The 21,160-nt window shown below is 40.8% G+C and overlaps 1 protein-coding gene across 3 annotated transcripts in view; it reads left to right on the top strand.

Annotated features, from left to right (window-relative positions):
• Positions 1–21,160, top strand: part of ABCB6 (ATP binding cassette subfamily B member 6 (LAN blood group)) — a 46,830-nt gene that overhangs the window by 17,726 nt on the left and 7,944 nt on the right. For all 3 annotated transcript variants that reach the window (XM_087713206.1, XM_087713215.1, XM_087713201.1), the window contains exons 6-17: positions 310–502; positions 672–793; positions 5,718–5,827; positions 6,136–6,201; positions 7,629–7,754; positions 10,080–10,156; positions 11,619–11,682; positions 13,011–13,096; positions 13,600–13,657; positions 13,858–13,962; positions 18,750–18,924; positions 20,369–20,481. In XM_087713206.1, the coding sequence (XP_087569332.1) occupies positions 310–502; positions 672–793; positions 5,718–5,827; positions 6,136–6,201; positions 7,629–7,754; positions 10,080–10,156; positions 11,619–11,682; positions 13,011–13,096; positions 13,600–13,657; positions 13,858–13,962; positions 18,750–18,924; positions 20,369–20,481 (1,295 nt within the window). The remainder of the gene's footprint in view (positions 1–309; positions 503–671; positions 794–5,717; positions 5,828–6,135; positions 6,202–7,628; positions 7,755–10,079; positions 10,157–11,618; positions 11,683–13,010; positions 13,097–13,599; positions 13,658–13,857; positions 13,963–18,749; positions 18,925–20,368; positions 20,482–21,160) is intronic.

Raw genomic sequence — 21,160 nt, 5'->3', positions numbered from 1 at the left:
CCTATTTAAACCTGCACGCTTGGAAGCTTTAAACCCTTGCGCGCTCAGTAGTATAGCCTTTATTGTCATTGTGTGGCTAAAACAATTTGTGGGGAAAATATAAATGGATCACGATGGCTGGAGAATTACAAGACTGATGCAAGACTTGGCCAAATGGGTTGGGGATTCTGAGCAATTGAAATCTAGTGTTTCTGACAGCCCCAGATTAGGGAAGAATTCTTCCTGTTCAAAGTATTGGGAGTGCAATCAGGTTTTCAGCTGAATCAAAAGTGCATGCATTGAAAGAAAAAATACATGTGCTTGCTATAGGAACAACTGGCTTCATTAGCAACATGCGCAACTTTCTGTGGATCCGCGTGCAGCAGTTCACCAGCCGCGAAGTCCAGGTAGAGCTCCTCCGGCATCTCCATAACCTGTCCCTTCGCTGGCACTTGGAGCGCAAGACAGGCGAGGTGTTACGCAGTGTTGACCGAGGAACTAGCAGCATCAACAACTTACTCAGGTAAGGTATGAGTGTATGTCTGATTGATGGAAATCCGTCAGTGTTCAACAGCTGGCGGGGATTCCTGCAGTCAGCTCTTCTCCTTCTCACCCTGTGGTGGGGGGAGGAGTTTTGGAAGGGGCCCCTTGTACACTGTGTGATCTTAGTTTCCCACCTTCTCATCCTACAGTTACATCGTATTCAGCATCCTACCCACGGTGGCTGATATTATAATTGCTATTGTGTATTTCACCATTACCTTCAGCGGCTGGTTCGGCCTCATCATCTTCCTCTGTATGAGCCTTTACCTCAGTGAGTGTTTTGATGCCAGGGGCAACAGTCTGTGTTTGTGTATGTGTGTGTGTTTGTGCGCGCACACGCGCGGGAAGGGTGGGAGCAGAGAAAGGTTTCCATTGTCTTCAGAATTAAGCCTATAGTACTGACCTAATGGAATTAGGAATTATAATTCAATAAAAGTCTTCCCCCCCCCCCCATTAATGAAATTAAAACCCAGAATTTCCAGCCCTGAAGGCCAATGATCAGAATAGCCGGGTCTTCTGGAGTTACAATGCCAAGATATTTGGAGGAGAGGCTGTTTTAGAAAAAGAGCAGATGATTCAATTCTGATGCAGTTCGCAACCTAGATAATTAAAGGGATTTTAACACTTTGCTCCTGCTGCGACATTAAAATCCAAATTGTTCTCTGAATATGCTTTACATTGCTGAACAAGCAGGGTCTCATTTTAGCAAGGTAAATGACACCCAGGATGATGTTCTTTGACCTTCAGCTGCCCTGAGAAAGAATTCTGCATCTCTTCTACTCCTCTCAGATCTCATAAGCAAAGGAAGTAAAGCTATACAAGGAGTATGACAGACATACATAGTTTTCTGTTGTGATCTGACATAAAGTATCTTACACAAATCTAGTACAATAAGCTAACTTTGCATTGAGATAGATTCAGACTCTTGCCTATTGGAGACTAATTTAACACAGTAGGACTTAAATTAGGCACGGTTAATTTGTCTTGTTGGTTCTGGTGCAATTAAAATAGGGGTAGGTAATCCGTGACTGGCATGAGGTTCATAAAGCCACAAAAGTCACCAAATAAAACTGCTGAAAAATGGAGGAAATATTTTTTTTGGTCATTTTTGGTAGAAAACCAAATGAAATATAGCACTTAACACTTAGACTTATATACCACTTCATAGTGCTTTTACAGCCTTCTCTAAGAAATTTACAGAGTCAGCATATTGTCCCCATCAATCTGGGTCCTCATTTTACCCACCTCGGAAGGATGGAAAGCTGAGTCAACCTTGAGCCGGTGAGATTTGAACTGCCAAACTGCAGCTAGCAGTCAGCTGAAGTAGCCTGCATTGCGCCACCATGGCAAATATAAGCCACAAGTAAACCTAATCTCCATGAAATGCCCTAATATCCTTGAATAAGTAAAGTCATAATGTTGTTCTCCTGCCTACTGTGGAGTTCAGTATCTCTCTCTTCCAACTCCAATGAATTTTCAAAATTTAGTCCTTCAACCACCAACAGATTGCTTTCTTTTGGGAGAATCCTGAGAAATTTTTTTATATATAAGAATTGTTTATTTTTGAATAAACAGATAAACAAAACACAAAAACACCACAAAACCAATTGGTTACAAAAAACTTTCATGCATCCCTTCCACAGTCATCACCTATAATTCATATCAAATTATATATTTTAAATCAAGTGTATATATATATATATTACTATCATCATACCTCAACCTTCATTTGACTATAATTGTTTTAACATCCTTTTATATAAAATATTCCAAAATTTAAAGAAAAACCACATATCATCCACATATCATGATCATTCCATTATCATCCGGTAGCATTACATCTTTATGACATGTTCTAAATAAAAAATTGATTATATTTAATAACAAAGTTTCTAGACCTCCTTTCTTAATCACTATTTAAATTTATATCCAATTTCCTTTTAATGCTCTAAATTTAACTAAATTTGACTAATTTTTTATTATCTTTCATATATCAAACTGTGTCTTTCCAGTAATAGTGCAGTCTTATGTCTTTTGCCATTTATGGGAATAGTCTTCTGGATGTTTCCGTATGGACTTCTCTTCACAACTTGTTGCTTGTTGCATATCTTATATAATCTCGAAACCCTCCATTTGCTTCTTTAATCAGCTTATCTTTTGTTATCAATAGTGCTTCTGACAAAATTTCTTTCCTTAGATCCATCAATTCTTCTCTTTTTTCTTCTTCTATACCTTGAAATCTGGGGTAGAGCTCTTGTCCATCTATCTCCCCTTCCATGTTCTACACTTTCCATTTCCAACCACGGTCAGTTCACTGTTGGTATCAACAATTATATTGTCTCTTTGTTCATTTTTCCCTTCAATTTTTAGGACTCTAGCCTCCACTTTTTCCATTTGATGAACATCTTCAATTTTTCCATCAAACTTTAGTGTTTTACAATCTATGTTTTCCAATCTCTTCTCAATTTTCTCTGTTACTTCTAATAATTTTTGAATTTCAAACATAATCTTTTGCAATGTCAAGGTTTCTTTTTGATGTTGTGCCATTCTTCCAACTGGTAAACACTGCAACTCTAGCTTTCAAAACTTTTTATTAGATTTGATGCAAGTTCATTTATAAACTTTCAAAACAAGGCTTTGTTTTCACTTCTCTCCAGCTGCCAATGAAGCTCTCAAAGTGCACCTGTATAAACAACCCATGCTCTTCTCTTTTTCACTCTCTATAAACAAACTGAAAAACCTTGAAGTGCAAAATCAAAATGATCAAAGCGGGGAAAAAGGGCAATGTTTCCAGGACTCAAGCTCCAGCCTCCAAGTGGCAGTGTTACTTCCTTTCCCTCTGATATTACAACCCTCTTTGTATTCCTTTTATATCTTCTTTATATTCCAGGCTTAAAAGAAACAAATTCTTAAGTGAAGCAAAATAGAAAAAAACCTCATCCAAACCAATATTGTAAAAATAAAGAAAAAGATTTTAATCCATAAGTAAAAAAAGAAGTAGTAGAAGAAAAACTAATCTGTTCACTTTAAAAAATAGGAAATGTTTGCAAAAATTCCATCCATAAAAGAAAATTAAAAAAGGATAACACACTGTCCAATGTAGCTTACTTTCGCCACTTATTTTCTTCTGTTTCCAAATTTAATTTAACTTTAATTTTTTGGGGGAGGGGCAGTCTCTTTTATAACAATAAGATTTCCTCACCAGATGGACACACTTTCTCTTTACGCTTTTCTCCCGTTCCGGAGCTGTCCCAACTTCAGCAGCTTTTGGCTGCACTTCTGTTGCTGGCAAGAAGAGATTCTCTTGGTCAGGGACTTTGCTATGTCCCTGAGATCAGCAAGACATGCTCTTCCCTGTCACCATCTCTTCGGGATGGTTTAGGTCCAGAAAGACCGTCCAGCAGCAAAAGTATCGACTGCAATCTTGGAGCTCCAAGATCGCACATCATGTCGTTACAATGTCAGCTCCTGTTTTGAGAATCCTGAGAAATTTTATCTTGGTCCAATCTTTAATTTAATTGTATCTCTGCAAATTATATGTATTAAGCATATTTAATGGTAAGTTTACAGGAAATGCTCTTTTGCACGTCAGAGTGGAAGGCCCTGTTTAGCTACTCATTCCTAAATGGGAAATGGAAACAAAATGGGGGGAAAATGCACAAAATCTTAAAATAAAAGTATTCCGTTCAGAATGCTTGTTTAAAGTGTTTTAATGGATTGTTTTCATATAGGACAAAAGTCAAAAACCTTGTGCTATGCAAACTTAGGAAATAATGAGAAATGTGAAAGATGCCCATGACTTTCTGTATTTCATCCGACAGCTACAAAAATAGGTGCAAGTGTAATTCATTGCCTCATACCAGCAAATCTAAAAAAAAAAAACTTGGCTCAAATTAAATCCCCATTTCACACAATGGAATCCTTAGTGTGCCTTCACAAACAACATGAGTGCAGCAACAAGCAGTAGCTACAATGCATTGGCTTCTGAATAGATCATTAAAGTGGAACAACATCAAAAACAGACTTTTGGCTAGCAGTTTAGGTCTGTTGCATATGCACAGAATTCTCTTGCATTTGGCTATCTGCAAAGCAAATAACATAATTTTTTGGAAATCTGCCCAAAGGAGGGGAAAAAATAATTCAGGGACAATATTAGAATTCAGAAACATTGACTTTCCCGGAGCAAATACATTTAAAAAAAATAAGCCATCAACCTAGTATCAAGTAAGGAGCAATCTTTTTCTTGTCTAAAATCTTTTTTTAGAAAAAAAGCAACCTGTTTCTTGTCTTATTTACTTGTCCTCAACCCCACCTTCTTCTCCAGCCACTATCTCATGCTACTCACTGCAGAAGTGGAACGTTCCTGTTTTATTAATTAATGTATTCTAAAATTCCTTAGTTATAGAATATTCTTTATTTTAAAAAAATGTGGGATATTTGAACACTCAGACAAAGTGAAACAAAATGTCTCATTTTCTCTTGAATTCAAGACAGTTTGGGACAAAGGGATGCCTATTTCAAGGTCAGAATAATTTGTACATTCCTGCATCAGAGCTATCACTGATGTCAGCTGTTGTTCAGCTGTCTGTATTAGGGTGAAAGAAATAGTGTGCGTGTATATAGATAGGTAAAGGTAAAGGTTCCCCTTGCACATATGTGCTAGTCGTTCCTGATGCTAGGGGGCGGTGCTCATCTCCGTTTCAAAGCTAAACAGCCAGTGCTCTCCGAAGACATCTCCATGGTCATGTAGCCGGCATGACTAAACGCCGAAAGCACACGGAATGGTATTAGCTTCCCACCAAAGTGGTTCCCTATTTTTCTACTTGCATTTTTACATGTTTTCAAACTGCTAGGTGGGCAGAAGCTGGGACAAGTAACGGGAGCTCATTCCATTACGCAGCGCTAGGGATTCGAACCACTAAATTGCAAACCTTTCTAATCGACAAGCTCAGCGTCTTAGCCACTGAACTGCCATGTCCCTTATGTATATAGATACATACCGAAATAATTTGCTGAATAATTTGCTGGATAGATACATGCTGAAATAATTTCAATTTTAAAAAAATGCTTTTCTCTTTTGCCATTTTTTTGAATAGTCTTGGTTATGGTCCGAAATGGAAAGAATCAAATCCTATTGCTGATGATGCCTGTGTGAATTTGCTATAGTGATAGTCGGCCTCTTTTTTTCCATGTAGCACTGACTATAGTACTGACTGAATGGCGAACAAAGTACCGCCGTGACATGAATCTTCGTGACAATGATGCCAAATCTCGAGCCGTTGACTCACTTCTCAACTTTGAGACGGTACTTAGGACCTCACCTTACCATAGCTGGTGGATGGGAATAGGAAGCGCAAGGAGCGGCAGCAAAGCATTCTGGCTGCCTCCCCCCCCCCTTTTTTTTGTTTGAAATTGCTTCCGTTTCACATTTTTGCTTAGAGGAGGAAGAGGAAGAGATTTCCACTTTGATCTAAGGCTCAACCCCCCCTTCCACCTTCCAGGTTTAATTAATATATCTTTGTGTGTCAAGAGTTAATTTAGAATAATAAAAGTTGGGTGACTTAGAGTAAAAACATTTCTATCCTGACCAGTCCCTGGTTTGGTTTGTTGCAGGTGAAGTATTACAATGCAGAAGACTATGAGGCTAGACGCTTCAGTGACGCCATTGTCAAATATCAGGTATGTAAGGATCCTTATTCAACGTTTGGACTTGTTTCTTTGACGTCTGTTATAAAGTACTCTTGGGGTTGCGTTTTTTTGGACATTCTTTTCCTGTTACTCTTCAGTACCAGCAAAAATGGAGGGAGAGAGGTCTTTCTATCTGTCTATCCATCTATCACAGGGATGACTAACCTTTTTGTTGTTGTGTGCCGAAAGTGTGTGTGTGCTCCCATAATGCAATGTGTGCACACACATACCCCCGGTGTGGCCCACCCCCTGTGCATGTGACCCCACACACATGCGCTTTGTCCCCGCACTTGCGTACACATCTCCCGCATGCACCCCTCCCCCAATGCATGCGTGGCAGAGACCCAAAAACCAACTGGCTGCACACACATGGGCGGTTGAGCTGAGCTGGGGTGATGGCTCACATGCCCACAGAGAGGGCTCTGCGTGCCACCTGTGGCACGCGTGCCATTGGTTTGCCATCACAGATCTATCGTCTCTATACTCCTATGTTTGCATGTATGGGCACATGCATACAGTAATTTGGAAGGGAAAGAATAGTTCCATTTTCTTAAGGAAGGAAGTGGGAAGTGTTGCACATAAACATCTAGGAAGGGAATGAGTAAGCATATCATAACAAGGGAGATTTAAGACATGGCAAACCGGATATGTTTCCTGGGATTTTGTAACACTGGCATGTTTGTTAAAGATTATTCTCTCCATCTGCTAGTAAATGGTAGGTAGTCCTCGACTTAACAACTGAAATTTGGGGCTCAACTGTGGTCGTTAAGTTAACGTTGCCCCATTTTACGACCTTCCACAGTTGTTAAGTGAATCACTGCAATTGTTACATTAGTAAGTTCTTAAGCGAATCTGGCGTCCCTGTTGACTTTGCTTGTCAGATAGCAAAAGATGATCACATGACCCCGGGACACCACAACCGTCATAAATATGAACCAATTGCCAAGCATCCATATGTTGATCACGTGACTACGGGGATGCTTCAATGCTCATAAGTGTGGAAAACAGTCATAAGTCACTTTTTTCCGGGCTGTTATAACTTCTGACGGTCACTAAACAAATGGTAGTAAATCGAGGACTACCTACCTAAATAGCTGCTCTGATGCTGCCCAAATTTTGCAGGCATAGTCAAGCAAGTTATGAGATTGGAAAGACTCGGAAACCTGTCCTGTAAATAGGAGCATCAGCATATCCAGAGGAGAGAAATATTCTAGAAAAGCATTGGGTGGCAGATCTAAATTGTCCTGTAGAAGGATGAAGAAGACACAACTCGTCCATTCCTGGATGCCTCATTGGTCTCTGACTAGAGGGTGCAAGTTCTGTTGAATTATTTCTCTGTGGGCTGCAGAGTTTTTCAGGATCTTTTCAGGATCTGTGCAGCTCTTGATTTTTTCCCCCCTTTCCTTTTCTTTTGGTAGGTTGCAGAATGGAAAGTGAATGCCTCTCTGGCCCTGTTAAATCAGACACAGAATCTGGTGATTGGTGTGGGGCTCTTGGCTGGATCACTCCTATGTGCTTCTTATGTGATTAAGAAGCAGCTCTATGTAAGTTCTCGTTGACTGCATACTGGAAGTGGTTTCTCTCTGTATGGAGAATCTGAAACAAGAACCAGTCCACAAATCTCTATGGAGATCCTGAGTCATCCAGGTCATGGTTGTCCCAAAGGTGATTTTTCAAGAGGCAACTGGACTTTCTGTTTTTTCTTTGAGGACGTTTCGCTTCTGATGTCATCAGGTGACCCTGATACACAGATAAGCCTCCAGGTGACCTTAATGTCTTGCTAAAAGAATGCAAATGACCAGCTATCTGCAAGGAGGATAAATCTTTCCATTCCCCACCATCCAATCAGAACTGAAGAATCTTCTTGGATGAGAAGCAAAACGTCTTCAAAGAAAAAACAGAAAGCACAGTTACCTCTTGAAAAAGCACCTTTGGGACAACCAGTCTACAACTCATCCTTACTGTTGAGGCCCCTCCAGATTGGGCTTCCTGAATGATTTGCCACAAGTTAAGAAGTTTTTAGACCATTGCGGTGCAACCTTTACAAAATGTTTTTAAAATGTCTATACTTAAACACTGAGCAGTTTTACATATTTCTGCTTGCAAAGGAACAAGCACCCTAACCCTGTTTAAAATACATTCATGAAATTGATACTGGAAATACAGCAGCGCTAGGTTTCTCTGCCTAACACTTACTGGTAGTCTTGCAATGAGGTGCAGAATCCATGAAAAGCAGGAATGCTCTAGTAACTAAATAGCTGGAAGAACTTGCCATACAAAAATATGAAAGAAATTGTTGAACGTCTTTAAATTTAGTTGTGATACGTGGTGGCTAATGGACAAAAGTCTTTGTAGTCTTCTATAAACTAGTGTTTTCTGAATTTAAGAATTGAATGTCGTATTCTATAAAAAAGTGTTTTCTGAATGTAGGATCTGAAGGTAAGTCTCTGCTCATGCTGAGAAAAATGGGCAGCCCATGGTGGAGAAGATTAAAACAAAACCAACTGGAGAATTGGACCTCAGAGAACAAAAGCTTTTGCAAACAAGAGGCCAAGCTGGAAAAGATTTGTCACCAATTAGGAGATCTAAGCAGGAGAGTGGGGTGGGCCTCGCCAAATGGGAGCTGGTTTCCACAAACATCAGAAGAAAGAAATCCGGATGTTTGGGGTTTCTACTCCAGATGTGAAAACACATTCCCCACATGGAGTGCAATCTGAGGGACAGGAGGCACTTTTTAAAACCAGAGGAGGTCATGGAGAAATGTGGCTATAAAAATGTAACCTGGCTGGCACATTCACATCTAAATTGAGGAAAACATGTTGAGTATGAATTACAGGCAAACTGAGCTTGATTAAGGGCTAATCAAAATAAAATAAAAACCTGGAAGTTACTGAGCCACTCTGCTCCAATTAATTTTTGCTGCAAGGAATGCTGCAAATATAACAGTTTTACCATCGGCCTAGTTTGAAACATCATTTGGGGTTCCGGGAAGGAATTATTTTAATTCTCTTTCCCCTCTGAAAAACATTAGTAAGTGGTGAAGAACTTGTGTTTCTTCTGTGATCTGACCATTGACCATGCTGGGTTGGAGTTGCTTACAAGAGGCCAAGCCTGGAAAATATTTGTCTTTTTTCTTTCTTTCTTTCTTTCTTTCTTTCTTTCTTTCTTTCTTTCTTTCTTTCTTTCTTTCTTTCTTTCTTTCTTTCTTTCTTTTTTATGTATCAACAACAGATTGAGAGGTGTAGTTTTGATTATATATATTGCTAGAAAGGTAATACCTTAAACTGCCCCAAATATGAAAACTGGTCCATCAAATGAGCTCTAAGTTAGAACACACGGAAATCTACCATTTAACTGATGGGAGGAGAAGACCGAAAAACTGAGATATAACTGGTTATTGTCATATAAGTTGAACTTTACCTTGGTCTTGAAAGAACTCAGTCTCTGCATCTCAAGGCTGGATTAGTGGAAAATATGCAAGTCTTATACATTCAAGGCGGGGGGGGCTTAATCATTTTTTTAAAACAAACACAGCAGAAATGTATATATTGCACATGGTATCATCCTAGGTCAATCACTCTGCTTTAACCGAATATTTGATGTTTGTATTTCTATTCTCTGAACATCAATAGGACATTTTCCCTTAGTTTTCTTTAAAAATGTTGAATATCTCAAACCTATAATTTACTTAAATAAATAAAAAAATCACCTTCATTGAACAAAAGACAAGGGAAGTAAATCTAACAGGGACTCTTGATCTTCAGAATTCTTCATGTGAATCTGAATTTGAAAACTCCCTATTCGATATATTGTATGGCAGGGAACAATTGTTATTGCAAAAATGGATATATTCTTCCTATTTCCTCCAGGTAGGCGATTATGTTCTCTTTGGCACATACATTATTCAGCTGTATACTCCACTGAATTGGTTTGGCACATATTACAGGTAATTTCCTTGCTAGGCTACTTTTTTGTATGTTTTATTAGCCATTTGGGGTGAAACAAAGAGAAATAGGTTGATGGACTTGGAGAGTTATATTCCATTATTTTATTTACAGCCTGCTCCAAGCAGAGCACCATATCTCATTTCTCAGATTTCAATTTCCCTATAACAAGAAAAGAACCATTATTCTGAATCTAATAATATCTACAGCAGCAATAAACAGAACACCTTAGATGAACGGTATAAGAATGAAGGAAAAATGCATTCAGGCTTTTTGTTTGTCTTCAAATTTATATAGCCACCCAGCTCAATCTACTTCAGATCACCTGGCAATTGGTAGCAATCTATTTTGTGCCCATCATGACTCTTGTGAATAGTGTTTGTCTAACAGTTTTATAGAGACAGGCAGCAAATAGAAATAATCAATTTCTGAGATGTTTGACATAAAAGAGGAATTAGACTAATTGCTGAAATATAGACTTATTTTAAAATTTCAGATTATAATAACAGTCTGTTAATCTTGTGGGGGGAAAAACTCACAAGAACATAGTATATCGCGGGCATGGTTGAATTTTGCCTTGAGTTATATGACAACTAAAATAAGTACAAATGAATGTCTCCTTTGTACTTCAGCTTTATTTGTAGTGGGCTAATTGTTTAGTCAATAGACAGAAAAATCTTGATAATTAACAAAATGCAAAGTTTAATAACTATTTGGTTACTGAAAAGTAATTGTAAGTCACGGAAAAGTATGAAATAGTATATTTTGTTCTATTTGAGTACAAATATTTTCTTATAATATTTCCTTTTGCATGAATACTTTTTTTGTCCAGTAATGAAAGGAATTATCATTAAAATTTCTCATGCCTAGAAAGTTGAGCTCAGATTTGAAAAATAAAACGCAGCCCTAGAAATTATATGTCGATTTATATATATATATATATATATATATATAATATATATATATAATTTATATAAAATTTATATAAAATTTATATAAATTATAAATTTATATAAATTTATATAAAAAATTAATTTGCCCTCTCTTTTACACTTCCCCTATCAAAGATATTTTTAAAGAGGTGTGAGATAATTTACTATGTGCAGACGTGTTAAAAATATGGGACTGATGGAGTTTGTGTTCATGCTTAAAATATAAAAGATTGCTGTATTGCAATGGTTCTCAACCTGTGGATTGGGACCCCTTGGGGGTCGAACGACCCTTTCACAGGGGTCGCCTAAGACCATCGGAAAACATATATTTTCGATGGTCTTAGGAACCGAGACACCAATTTTATGGTTGGGGGTCACCACAACACGAGAAACTGTATTAAAGGGTTGCGGCATTGGAAAGGTTGAGAACGACTGCTGTATTGGGATATAAGTCCTTGTCTGCTTCACTCCCTTTTCTTTTCTGAAACCTTCATAACTTTGTTGCAATGGAGCTTCTGCTTTTCCTTTCTAGAATGATCCAGTCCTCATTTGTTGACATGGAGAACATGTTTGAGCTCTTCAGTGAGGAACAAGAGGTAAGGCAGATCATATGTGATTATAGTGGATCATCTTATTTTCCCTTCATTGTGAATTATAACCCACATATTATAAACTGTAAGTAATTGTTGCTTAATGACCCTAATTAGGGCTGGAATTTCTGTCACTAAATAAAGCAGTCCTTAAAAACATCCCATGAGTATACTGCTTAGGGATGCAGGTTAATTTAGCACTTTCCAACCTGATGACACAAATTGGAGAGAACCTAATTAATTTTCAGGATGTATCTTAGTTTGGACACTATTGTAAATGTTTTTTTAATAACCATATTTGAGTTAGCCAGGAGCTAAATGGCAATTTTTATTTTCAGACTGATAATTTTTAATGGTAATACTGATAATTAGGTATGTCACCATTAGAATCTGTATCTGGCCCTCTCCAAGGTGTAACTTTGGAACATACAAATGTGACGTTCCAGATCAGACTCTTCTACTGTGGCGGCAACTGTCCAGAACTTCCAAAAGAAGACTTTCTTACTATCTGCTATCTATTTTATTATTGCAACTGCTACAACCTGAACGTTGTGCCTGAAAAACAAGTGTTCTACCTCAGGGATGGCACTTCTGTACTATAAATGGCCTCCCAGAGCGGTTCACTGACAAAAGGGCGAACGACAAAACCGGGCCCGACTAAACCGCGTCGCTGACGTCATCAACAGGGCGACAACAGCGCGGAGACAGAAGCACTCTGTAAACCCTAAACCTAAACTTAACACCTAAACCTAACCCTAAACCTAACCCTAAACCTAACCCTAAACCTAACCCTAAACCTAACCCTAAACCTAACCCTTAACCCAGTGGTTCCCAAACTTGGCAACTTTAAGACTTGTGGACTTCAACTCCCAGAGTTCTCCAGCCAGAAGAGCTAGCTGGAGAATTCTGGGAGTTGAAGTCCACAAGTCTTAAAGTTGCCAAGTTTGGGAACCGCTGCCTTAACCTAACCCTAAACCTAATCCTAACCCTTAACCTAACCCTAACCCTTAACCTAACCCTAACCCTTAACCTAACCCTAACCCTAATCCTAAACCTAGCCCTAAAGCTAACCCTAAACCTAACCCTTACCTTAAGTTGAATCGGCTTTCTTTCAACGCACTATTTAAAGCGCCCTTCTTTCTCCACGCTGGCTGTTGTCGCCGCGTTGATGACGTCAGCGACGCGGTTTAGTCGAGCGCGGTTTTGTCGTTCGCCCTTTTGACGGGTCATGCCCAGAGCAACTTCTTGGCCATTAGGGCAAATCTTCTTGCCTCTGCCAACTTAGCCAGCCAGGATCCTAATACAGAAAATGTCACAGTTGTGTTAACTTGTAGGTGAAGGATGAACCAGGTGCTAGAGATCTTCGATTTCTCTCAGGACGTGTGGAATTTGAAAATGTCTATTTTGGCTACACAGAAGGGTGAGTAGAGAAGGAAATAGTGTTGAACAAGAAGGGTCGAACATGTTTCCAACAGTAGGCAAGTCACATGGAGAATAAGCAAAGAAAGAGAAAGGTTAGTGATGGTGACAATGTGAATATGAGCCATATGCTATCTCATTAAAGCTTTCCAACTCTGGATTAGCTAAAGCTCAGAAAGAAACATGTTTTGTATCTCCCTTCTGAATTGTGACCAGTGAGAAAGATAGGGACCTTTTCCGAAAGTTGTTTGGGGAATTAGTAAAATAGTTCAAAAACCTTCTTTCTTTTATCTGTATCGTAATCCTCTTAACCTAGGTTGCTTCTGTGGAGCAACCATGGTCATTGTTATTCAAACTATTCTGCTGCCTCTCCAGCAAACTGGAGGAAGTCTGTTTCTGGAACAGAGGAGGGCATCCTGTGTGGGAGGTCTCACCAGGGAGCTTCAGGAGAGCAGTGAAGGTTGAGAGATGGGTGACTGCTCTCTTTTGTTATTCTCCACACAGGAAGGAAATTTTACATGACGTTTCCTTTACTGCAATGCCTGGACAAACTGTAGCACTGGTAAGGATATAGAAATGGCTCTGCTGTAAATGTTTTGTAATTGTACAGGGCTTTCGTTTATCTCCCTTCTGATAGGAACAGTGACGGGCCCCAAATAAGGGGTCAAAAACAGAGGTTGAAACTTAAGTCTGTCTACTTTCTATTTCTTCTCATGGGGTTAATTCATAGGGACACTTTGCTTTCTTTCCCTTTCTCTCCAGGTGGGACCTTCTGGGTCAGGAAAGAGTACCATTATTCGCCTGCTCTTCCGTTTTTATGATGTGTGGGGAGGCAGCATACGAATAGATGGACAGGATATCTCTAAGGTAACAAACCCACTGGGAAGTGTTGATAATAGAAAGTCATCCACCATGGATGAAGGCATGGAGAAGGTTCATTTCAACTGAAGTGGGATGGGAAGAGGATGGGAAGTGTGCCCCAGAATATTATCTAGATAAATTGCCCTGTTGCAGCTTTACTTGACGTAACATACCGTATTTTTTGGAGTATAAGACACACCTTTTTTCCTCAAAAAGGGGGCTGAAAATCTGGGTGCATCTTATACACCGAATACAGCATTTTTTGCCTCCTGAAACCCCGCCCTCTTCACCAAAAAGGTCGTGCATAACCTTACGGAGGCTTTCAGAGACCTACTGGGGGCTGGGAAAGGCAGAAATGAGTGAAAAACGGGCCAGCTCCTAGCAGTACTCTATAAGCCTCCATAAGGCTATGCATGCAATTTTTTTGACAAAAAAAACAGTTTTCACAAAAAATGGGCTGTTTTTTGCTCGTTTTTGACCCCCCAGGAGCACTCTTCAAGCCCCGCCCCAAGGCTATTCATGCCTTTTGTTTGGAAAAAAACCGGGTCCATTTTTGTGAAAAACGGGCCATTTTAGGGAGGTTTGCAGAGTGCAAAAACTTCTCCTCCCCTTCAGAAAGCTGTTTAGTTAGTGTGGTTGATGAGAATTACATTGGTCAAGTGCTGTGCCAGCAGAAACCAAGTTTTAGGTGCTACAGGTTGTCAGCGATTTCCTTCTCCAGCACATGGATAAATACACCTGGAAACATCTAACTACCTACCTACTCACTCTTTCCCTACCTACCTACTATATTTCTCTCTCTCTCTCTCTCTCTCCCTCCCTCCCTCCCTCCCTCCCTCCCTCCCTCTACCTATATACCTACCTACCTACTTTCTCTCTCCCTACCTATCTACTGTATTTCTCTCTCTCTATCTCTCTACCTACCTATCTTCACACACTCTCTCTCTCCCTCCCTACCTACTGTATTTCTCTCCCCTCCCCACCTATTTACTATATTTCTCTCTCTCTCTTTCTCTCTATCCCTCTACCTACCTACCTATCTGCACTCTCTCTCTCCCTACCTACCTACCTACTGTATTTTTTTTCTCTCTCTATCTCTTTATTTACCTACCTATTGTATTTTTCTCTCTTTCACTCTCTCTCTATCCCTCTACCTACTTTTTTTAAAAAAAATGCCTCTTCAAAACCTGGGTGCGTCTTATACTCCGAAAAATATGGTAGTTTGTATGCACTATTGTGTTGGGATCAGTCAGTAGAGGAATATATATAACTGAATATGTTCTCCTGGGATCTCTATTGAAACTGGTGTCTTTAAATCTGCCTAACTTCCCAGGACTCTTAGTGGCACCAAATTATTGGAGATGATTAAAGCAATTGGATATTTCGAAGAATTTTACATCAGAATGTAGAATTACAGCTAGGAAAGACATGAAATGTTAAGATAGATTGGAGGGCAAAAAAGAATCTGCTCTGACCTCACAAATGTAAAGAAATACAATCTATCAGAGGAAAACAAGCCTAAGTACTGAGGAGGTTTTGATCATACAAAAGGGAGAGAATAGGAGCAGTTTAAAGTCAGGGATATGAGAAACCATTGTCTGATCACAATTTGTTTTCAAGATATACAGATAGTTTAATCTCTCACATGCATTCTGTATATGTGAAGTCAAATTAAAAATTGTTGGAGGGATATTTTGGTTACCTCTGCTTTATGATCCAGAAAATGAATGGCTCTACAAATGAAAAAATGGCTCCCCAGAAGGGTTTATGACAACTTGCCATGGCCAACTCGCCATGGAACTAATATCAAAGACATAGTGGAATAGAATCACTAAAGAAAGGATGCCAAAGGAAGGACAAAATGAAATGCGAATGACCAAAATTAAAATAATTTTTGAAGTATTTTAAATGATTAAATTGAATTGCTGAATTGTCCCACAGCTAGTTGTCCTGTGGTGAGTTGTCTCGTGGCAAGTTGACTGTGGCGAGTTGTTCCATTCCCTTCAGAAAACTAAAACTGTAACTCCAAGTGGCCCTAACCAGTGGCAGAAGATGCTAGTAGTTATCTACCAACAATACCCTGAGGTCCAGAGGTGCCATACCCCTGCTGTACAGTGTGATCCCCTGGATAGAGCCAAATTGACATGCACCCTTTGCATGTGTTATATACCCACTTATGCTTCTCCTCTCGGAGCTTCTCAAAGCTTGATGACACAACCCAGCTGCTTAATTGCTTGTTCATGTTTATTGCCACAGCAACAGACATATGATTCCATTTAAAGGTGGATTAAAGGTTTGTGCTCAGCGGGCCTCCACTTCTCCTGTGGCCACTCAAGCTCACTGGGGAAGGACTACGGGAGGGAGATTGAGGGAGATTCTTAGATGGCCCATAGTCTTTGGGAGCTCATTGTGGGGGTGGGGGGTGGGGATATCAAAGGACAGCTGGTTCTTTCATGTCTGTTAGAGCTGTTTGGTGTCTGTTCTTATTCTACTGTGGTTCCCCAAATCCATCCTCTTATTTTTTTCTCTATTACTCCCTATGGTTATACCTTTCCGTAAGGATCTATCTCATTCATCAGATGTGTCCTGGTTACTAGAATCAATACCTAGGAAACAATGGGAGGTGATAGCGATAAAATGGCACCCAGAGGTAGATGACAAATAGTTTAGGCAGGTCGAAAGCTGCATAATTTCCTATGGGGTGCATGTTCACAACAGAGTATCCCACAGGCTTTTTTTTTCTTTTTATCTTGCCAGTCAAACCCTTTTCCCTAGAATTTGTCATATAATAATGAAACTCCCCAGAGATGATTGAGCCTGTCCATCATTTGGCATGGTTTCTGGTTTAAAGTGCCTGCATTCTCTAGAGGAGATCGAAAAACAGCAGCACTGCAGTCATTTTGCATTCCTTCGTTTTCTGCCTCCCCTTGTATTCATCAAAGGGACTGAAAAGGTTGAGCTATTGCTTATTATGATGCTGAGCAGAGACAATAGGCATATGTTCAGTTTATCTTAAGCAGGGCTTACTGCAAACAGATACTTTCCAGATAGATTGGGCCTTCACCCTAAGCAGATAAAGAGAGTACCTGGTTAGGGAAGGCTGTTTTGAAATGCCAACTCTCTGAATTGTGCTCTGGCCTTTCTGAATTGGTGTCCTCTCACCTCGGTGCAGGATGGGAAGTCCTGATAATTCATAATATCTTTAGCATTTATCCTGAAGCTAATTATCCATCAGACTGGTGTGGGTGTGAAAATGGCAGCTATATTCTAAGCGCAAATGAATTGCCCAGTTTCTCACTTCATCCTCCATCTTTCCCCCCCGAATGCCATCACTCTGCTAAACAACTATCGGTAATTCCCACAACACTGTCAAATTATGTACTAAAACTGTATTACTATGCTGCTTCTCTTCCTTCCTAGTACCTCTCTTTCCACGTATTATAACCATGTTGCTTCTATCTTTACAATTTACATTGTTTTATTGGTTCCTAGTACGATTTGATTGCTTATTAGGAACCTATGACTATCACTACCGTGTTTCCCCGAAAATATGACATCTCCTGATAATAAGGCCATGCCACATTTTTCTGGTGGGCAAAAATATAAGCCCCCACCCGCAAATAAGCCCCCTGGACAACCCCCCCACCTCCAGCCAGGCAGAGTGCCCCTCACCAACCTAGCGGTATCCCAAAGGTGCCAAGCCGTGGGAACCGGGATGGAAGCAAAGGTGATTGCGTTGCTTGGTGCCTTCAGGATACCGCTAAGTTGGTGAGCAGCGCTGTGCCAAGCTAAAGAGGGGGGGAGGTTGCCAGGCAGCTGCTCTCTTGTGAGCGGGCTCCCAAAGCAGCAGCACAACACAACAGCCATGAAGCGACCATGCTCACGAGCAGCCACCTGGAAAACCCCTTTCCAGCCAGTCACAGCACATTCACTGACCGAGGGGTATCGCCAAGCCACATGAGTGCCTGTTCGCCACCGCCTGGCTCCCGTGGCTTGGCGCCTTCGAAATGCCAGTGAATGGTGCTCTGCATGGCTGGAAAAGGGGGTTGCGCAAGCAGCTGTTCCGCTCTTGCTAACGTGCCTCCCAGCGTCACGGTGCCCTGACCCAGCTCTCTGCAGAGCTAGGGCACCTCCGTTTCTGCCGCCACTGCTATCCCAGCATGGCTTTTTCGGCGGCTTCCAAACCAAGTCTTCCAGCAGTGGCGCTCTGGGCACATGGTTGTGGGCCAGTTGCTGGCAGAGCATACCACCATAGAGCGTACGCCCAGAGCGGCCACTGCCGGAAGACTCAGTTTCAAAGGTGCCAAGCCGTGGGAGCCGGGCGGTGGCGAACAGGCACTCACATGACTTGGCAATACCCCTAGGTTAGTGAATGGCACTGTGCCCGGCGGGAAAGGGGGTTTGCCGGGTGGCTGCTCGTGAGCGTAGTCGTTTCATGGCTGTTCTGTTGCACTGCTGCGACAGCGCAACACAGCCATTTGCCCATGAGGCTGTGCTTGGCTCTTTGGGAACCCGCTCGCAAGAGAGCAGCTGCCCAGCAACCCCAAAACAATAAACCCTTCCCTGATAATAAGGCCCAAGCCATATTTTGTGGGTGAAAAGAAAATAAGACCCTGTCTTATTTTCGGGGAAACACGGTAAGTGTTGTCTCTCATGATTCTTTATAAATGTATTTTATTTTTCTTTATGTACACTGAGAGCCTATGCACCAAAGACAAATTCCTTGTGTGTCCAATCACACTTGGCCAATAAAGAATTCTATTCTATTCTATTCTATCTGCCCACATCCACAGGCAAAGCAGGTCTCTGTGCGTTCCCATATTGGAGTAGTGCCTCAGGACACTGTCCTCTTCAATGATACCATCTTCAACAACATCCGATATGGTCGTATTGATGCTACCAATGAAGAAGTTATGGAGGCTGCCATGACTGCTGATATCCATGATCGCATCCTTACGTTTCCTGATGGTAAGGACAACCTCAGCTTTATCTACCACTTTGCCTTGATCTCACATGATTACCCTGGGATGTCTGCTTGATGGTTGAGTACAGGACTCAGATTTACTCCTTAATTTCTGCAGATACAGTCGGGGCGGGTGGGGGATTCCAAATTAAAGCCACTGACAGCTTGGTAGGTCTGTGCAAATAATAGGTAGCTACATTTTGAGATGCTGTGTGCTGGGAGAGCCAGGACTATTCTTGATCTATATGGGCCAATAATTTGATTTGGTGTAAAGGGACCTCCTTTGTTCTTGTCTGAACCTTATCTGAAGCCTTTATTAATATTACCCTGTTTCTCCCAAAAGAAGACCCAACTGGAAAATAAACCCTAGCATGATTTTTCAGGATGCTCATAAGATGAGCCATATCCTCAAAATAAGACCCAATTAAGATTGTCAACCAGACGGATGCATTTAGTACTGTATTTCCCAGAAAACAAGACCTAACTGGAAAATAAGCCCCAATGCATCTTTTGGAGCAAAAATTAATATAAGACCCAGTCTTATTTTCAGAGAAACACAGTATTAATTTATTTGACTTGGACACCACCTATGTGCCATCAAATTTGAGCAGCTCACAAAACACAACCCAACAACAATATTCAAGCAAGTTAAAAAGCAATAAGATGGCAAATCCAGCCAATGCGTAAATTCCGCAAGGTGCTCAGACTACCCCAGCCTAAAATATAAAGCTTGAGAGAATAACCAGGTCTTTGAAGACCATCCAGAACACCATCAGGGTGGGAGCCTTTCTGATCTCCAGGGAACTTCATTCCAGAGGGCAGATGCTGCAATAGAGAAGGCATGCTTTCAGGTCCCATTTAGTGGCGCCATTTGCTCGAAGGAATCCAGAGCATGTCAACCCTGTTGGATTGAACCAGTTGAGATAATAATAGGAGAGACAGGTGGTCCTTCAAGTAACCAGGCTCTGCGTGTTGAACAATAATTCCTATGTTCTCATCTAGCCCATTTTCTGTGAATATGGACATTGTGGGATGGCGTATCTGGGAAGCCAGATGGGAAAAAGTTGACCAACAGTTACCAAAACTGAGGGGCCAAATCCATTCAGCCTCACTCTATCCTACCAGTCTTCTAAGGCCAATTGATGAATGAAATCCTGACTAGTGAAAGAAATGAGATTGGCCTCTATGTCTCAGTTTGCAAAATTATCCTATTCCCTTTTCATATTTTTAAGTGACCTGCTTAGGAAATGGTGGGGTTTTTTTAAAGAGTGTCTACTGCGACGCCAAATATTCTTTGCTGGTAAATCTGGGATGGTGCTACTGCTACTACAAATAGCCGTAAAAATTTTAAAATACTCTGCCCAAATGGCAGAAAGCAGCCATTTGTATCTCGGATGGCCTTCCTTTTTTACATAGAGTTTTGCTTTCCTCTGTGCTTATGCCTGAAAGGTTATGAGACGCAGGTTGGTGAGCGAGGCCTGAAGCTGAGCGGTGGGGAAAAGCAGCGAGTTGCTATTGCCCGGACCATCTTGAAGAACCCTGACATCATCTTGTTTGATGAGGTAACGGAGGAGAAGGATTGTCTTAATATCTGTCTCAGTCCCAGAGAAGGTCCTCCTGTTCTTTAGAGAGAACAGCTGATTGGATATGGGATATTTGCCAATGGGAGGGAGGAGAACAGAAGAATCAAGTTTAATATCCAAACTTGGTTAGAAAAATAAAGTTTAATATCCAAACTTGGTTAGAAGAATCCAGTCTAATATCCTGTGGAGTAGCCTAGAAAAGGACACAATTGACTGGGATCAATGGTTGCCTCCCACATTGCAACCATGTGTGGCAAGTATACAAGCAGTCCTCGAGTTCTAGCGGTAATGAAGCCTGTCCATCATGATTGTAACTCATGTTGATCACCCCACAACCGATCCAATTTTATGAATGTTTTGCAACAGTCATTAAATAAACACCACAGTCATTAAGTGAACCAATGCTTCACTATGAGCATGATTTTGCTGAGAACTGGAAGTAAATGCTGTTTTGGGTGGTGGTGGTGGCAAAACCATCGTGAAATGTGGTTACATGACTGTGGGATGCTGCAAACAGCCATAATGTGGCCCAATTGCTGAGTGCTTGAAGTACGGTGATGATTGATGTGGGGGAGCAACCTCAGAACTTTGGATTTGGATCATAGGTACCTCCAGGAAGGTCCATCATAACTTTGAAAGGTCTCTAAGGGACCAGTCA

Source organism: Thamnophis sirtalis, unplaced genomic scaffold, assembly GCF_051295495.1.
Source record: "Thamnophis sirtalis isolate CommonGarterSnake01/CBP01778 unplaced genomic scaffold, rThaSir2_p1.2 scaffold_1, whole genome shotgun sequence".
Lineage (NCBI taxonomy): Eukaryota > Metazoa > Chordata > Lepidosauria > Squamata > Natricidae > Thamnophis > Thamnophis sirtalis.
The sequence above is the reverse complement of the archived record's forward strand: the minus strand, read 5'-3'. Positions and strand labels throughout refer to the sequence as shown.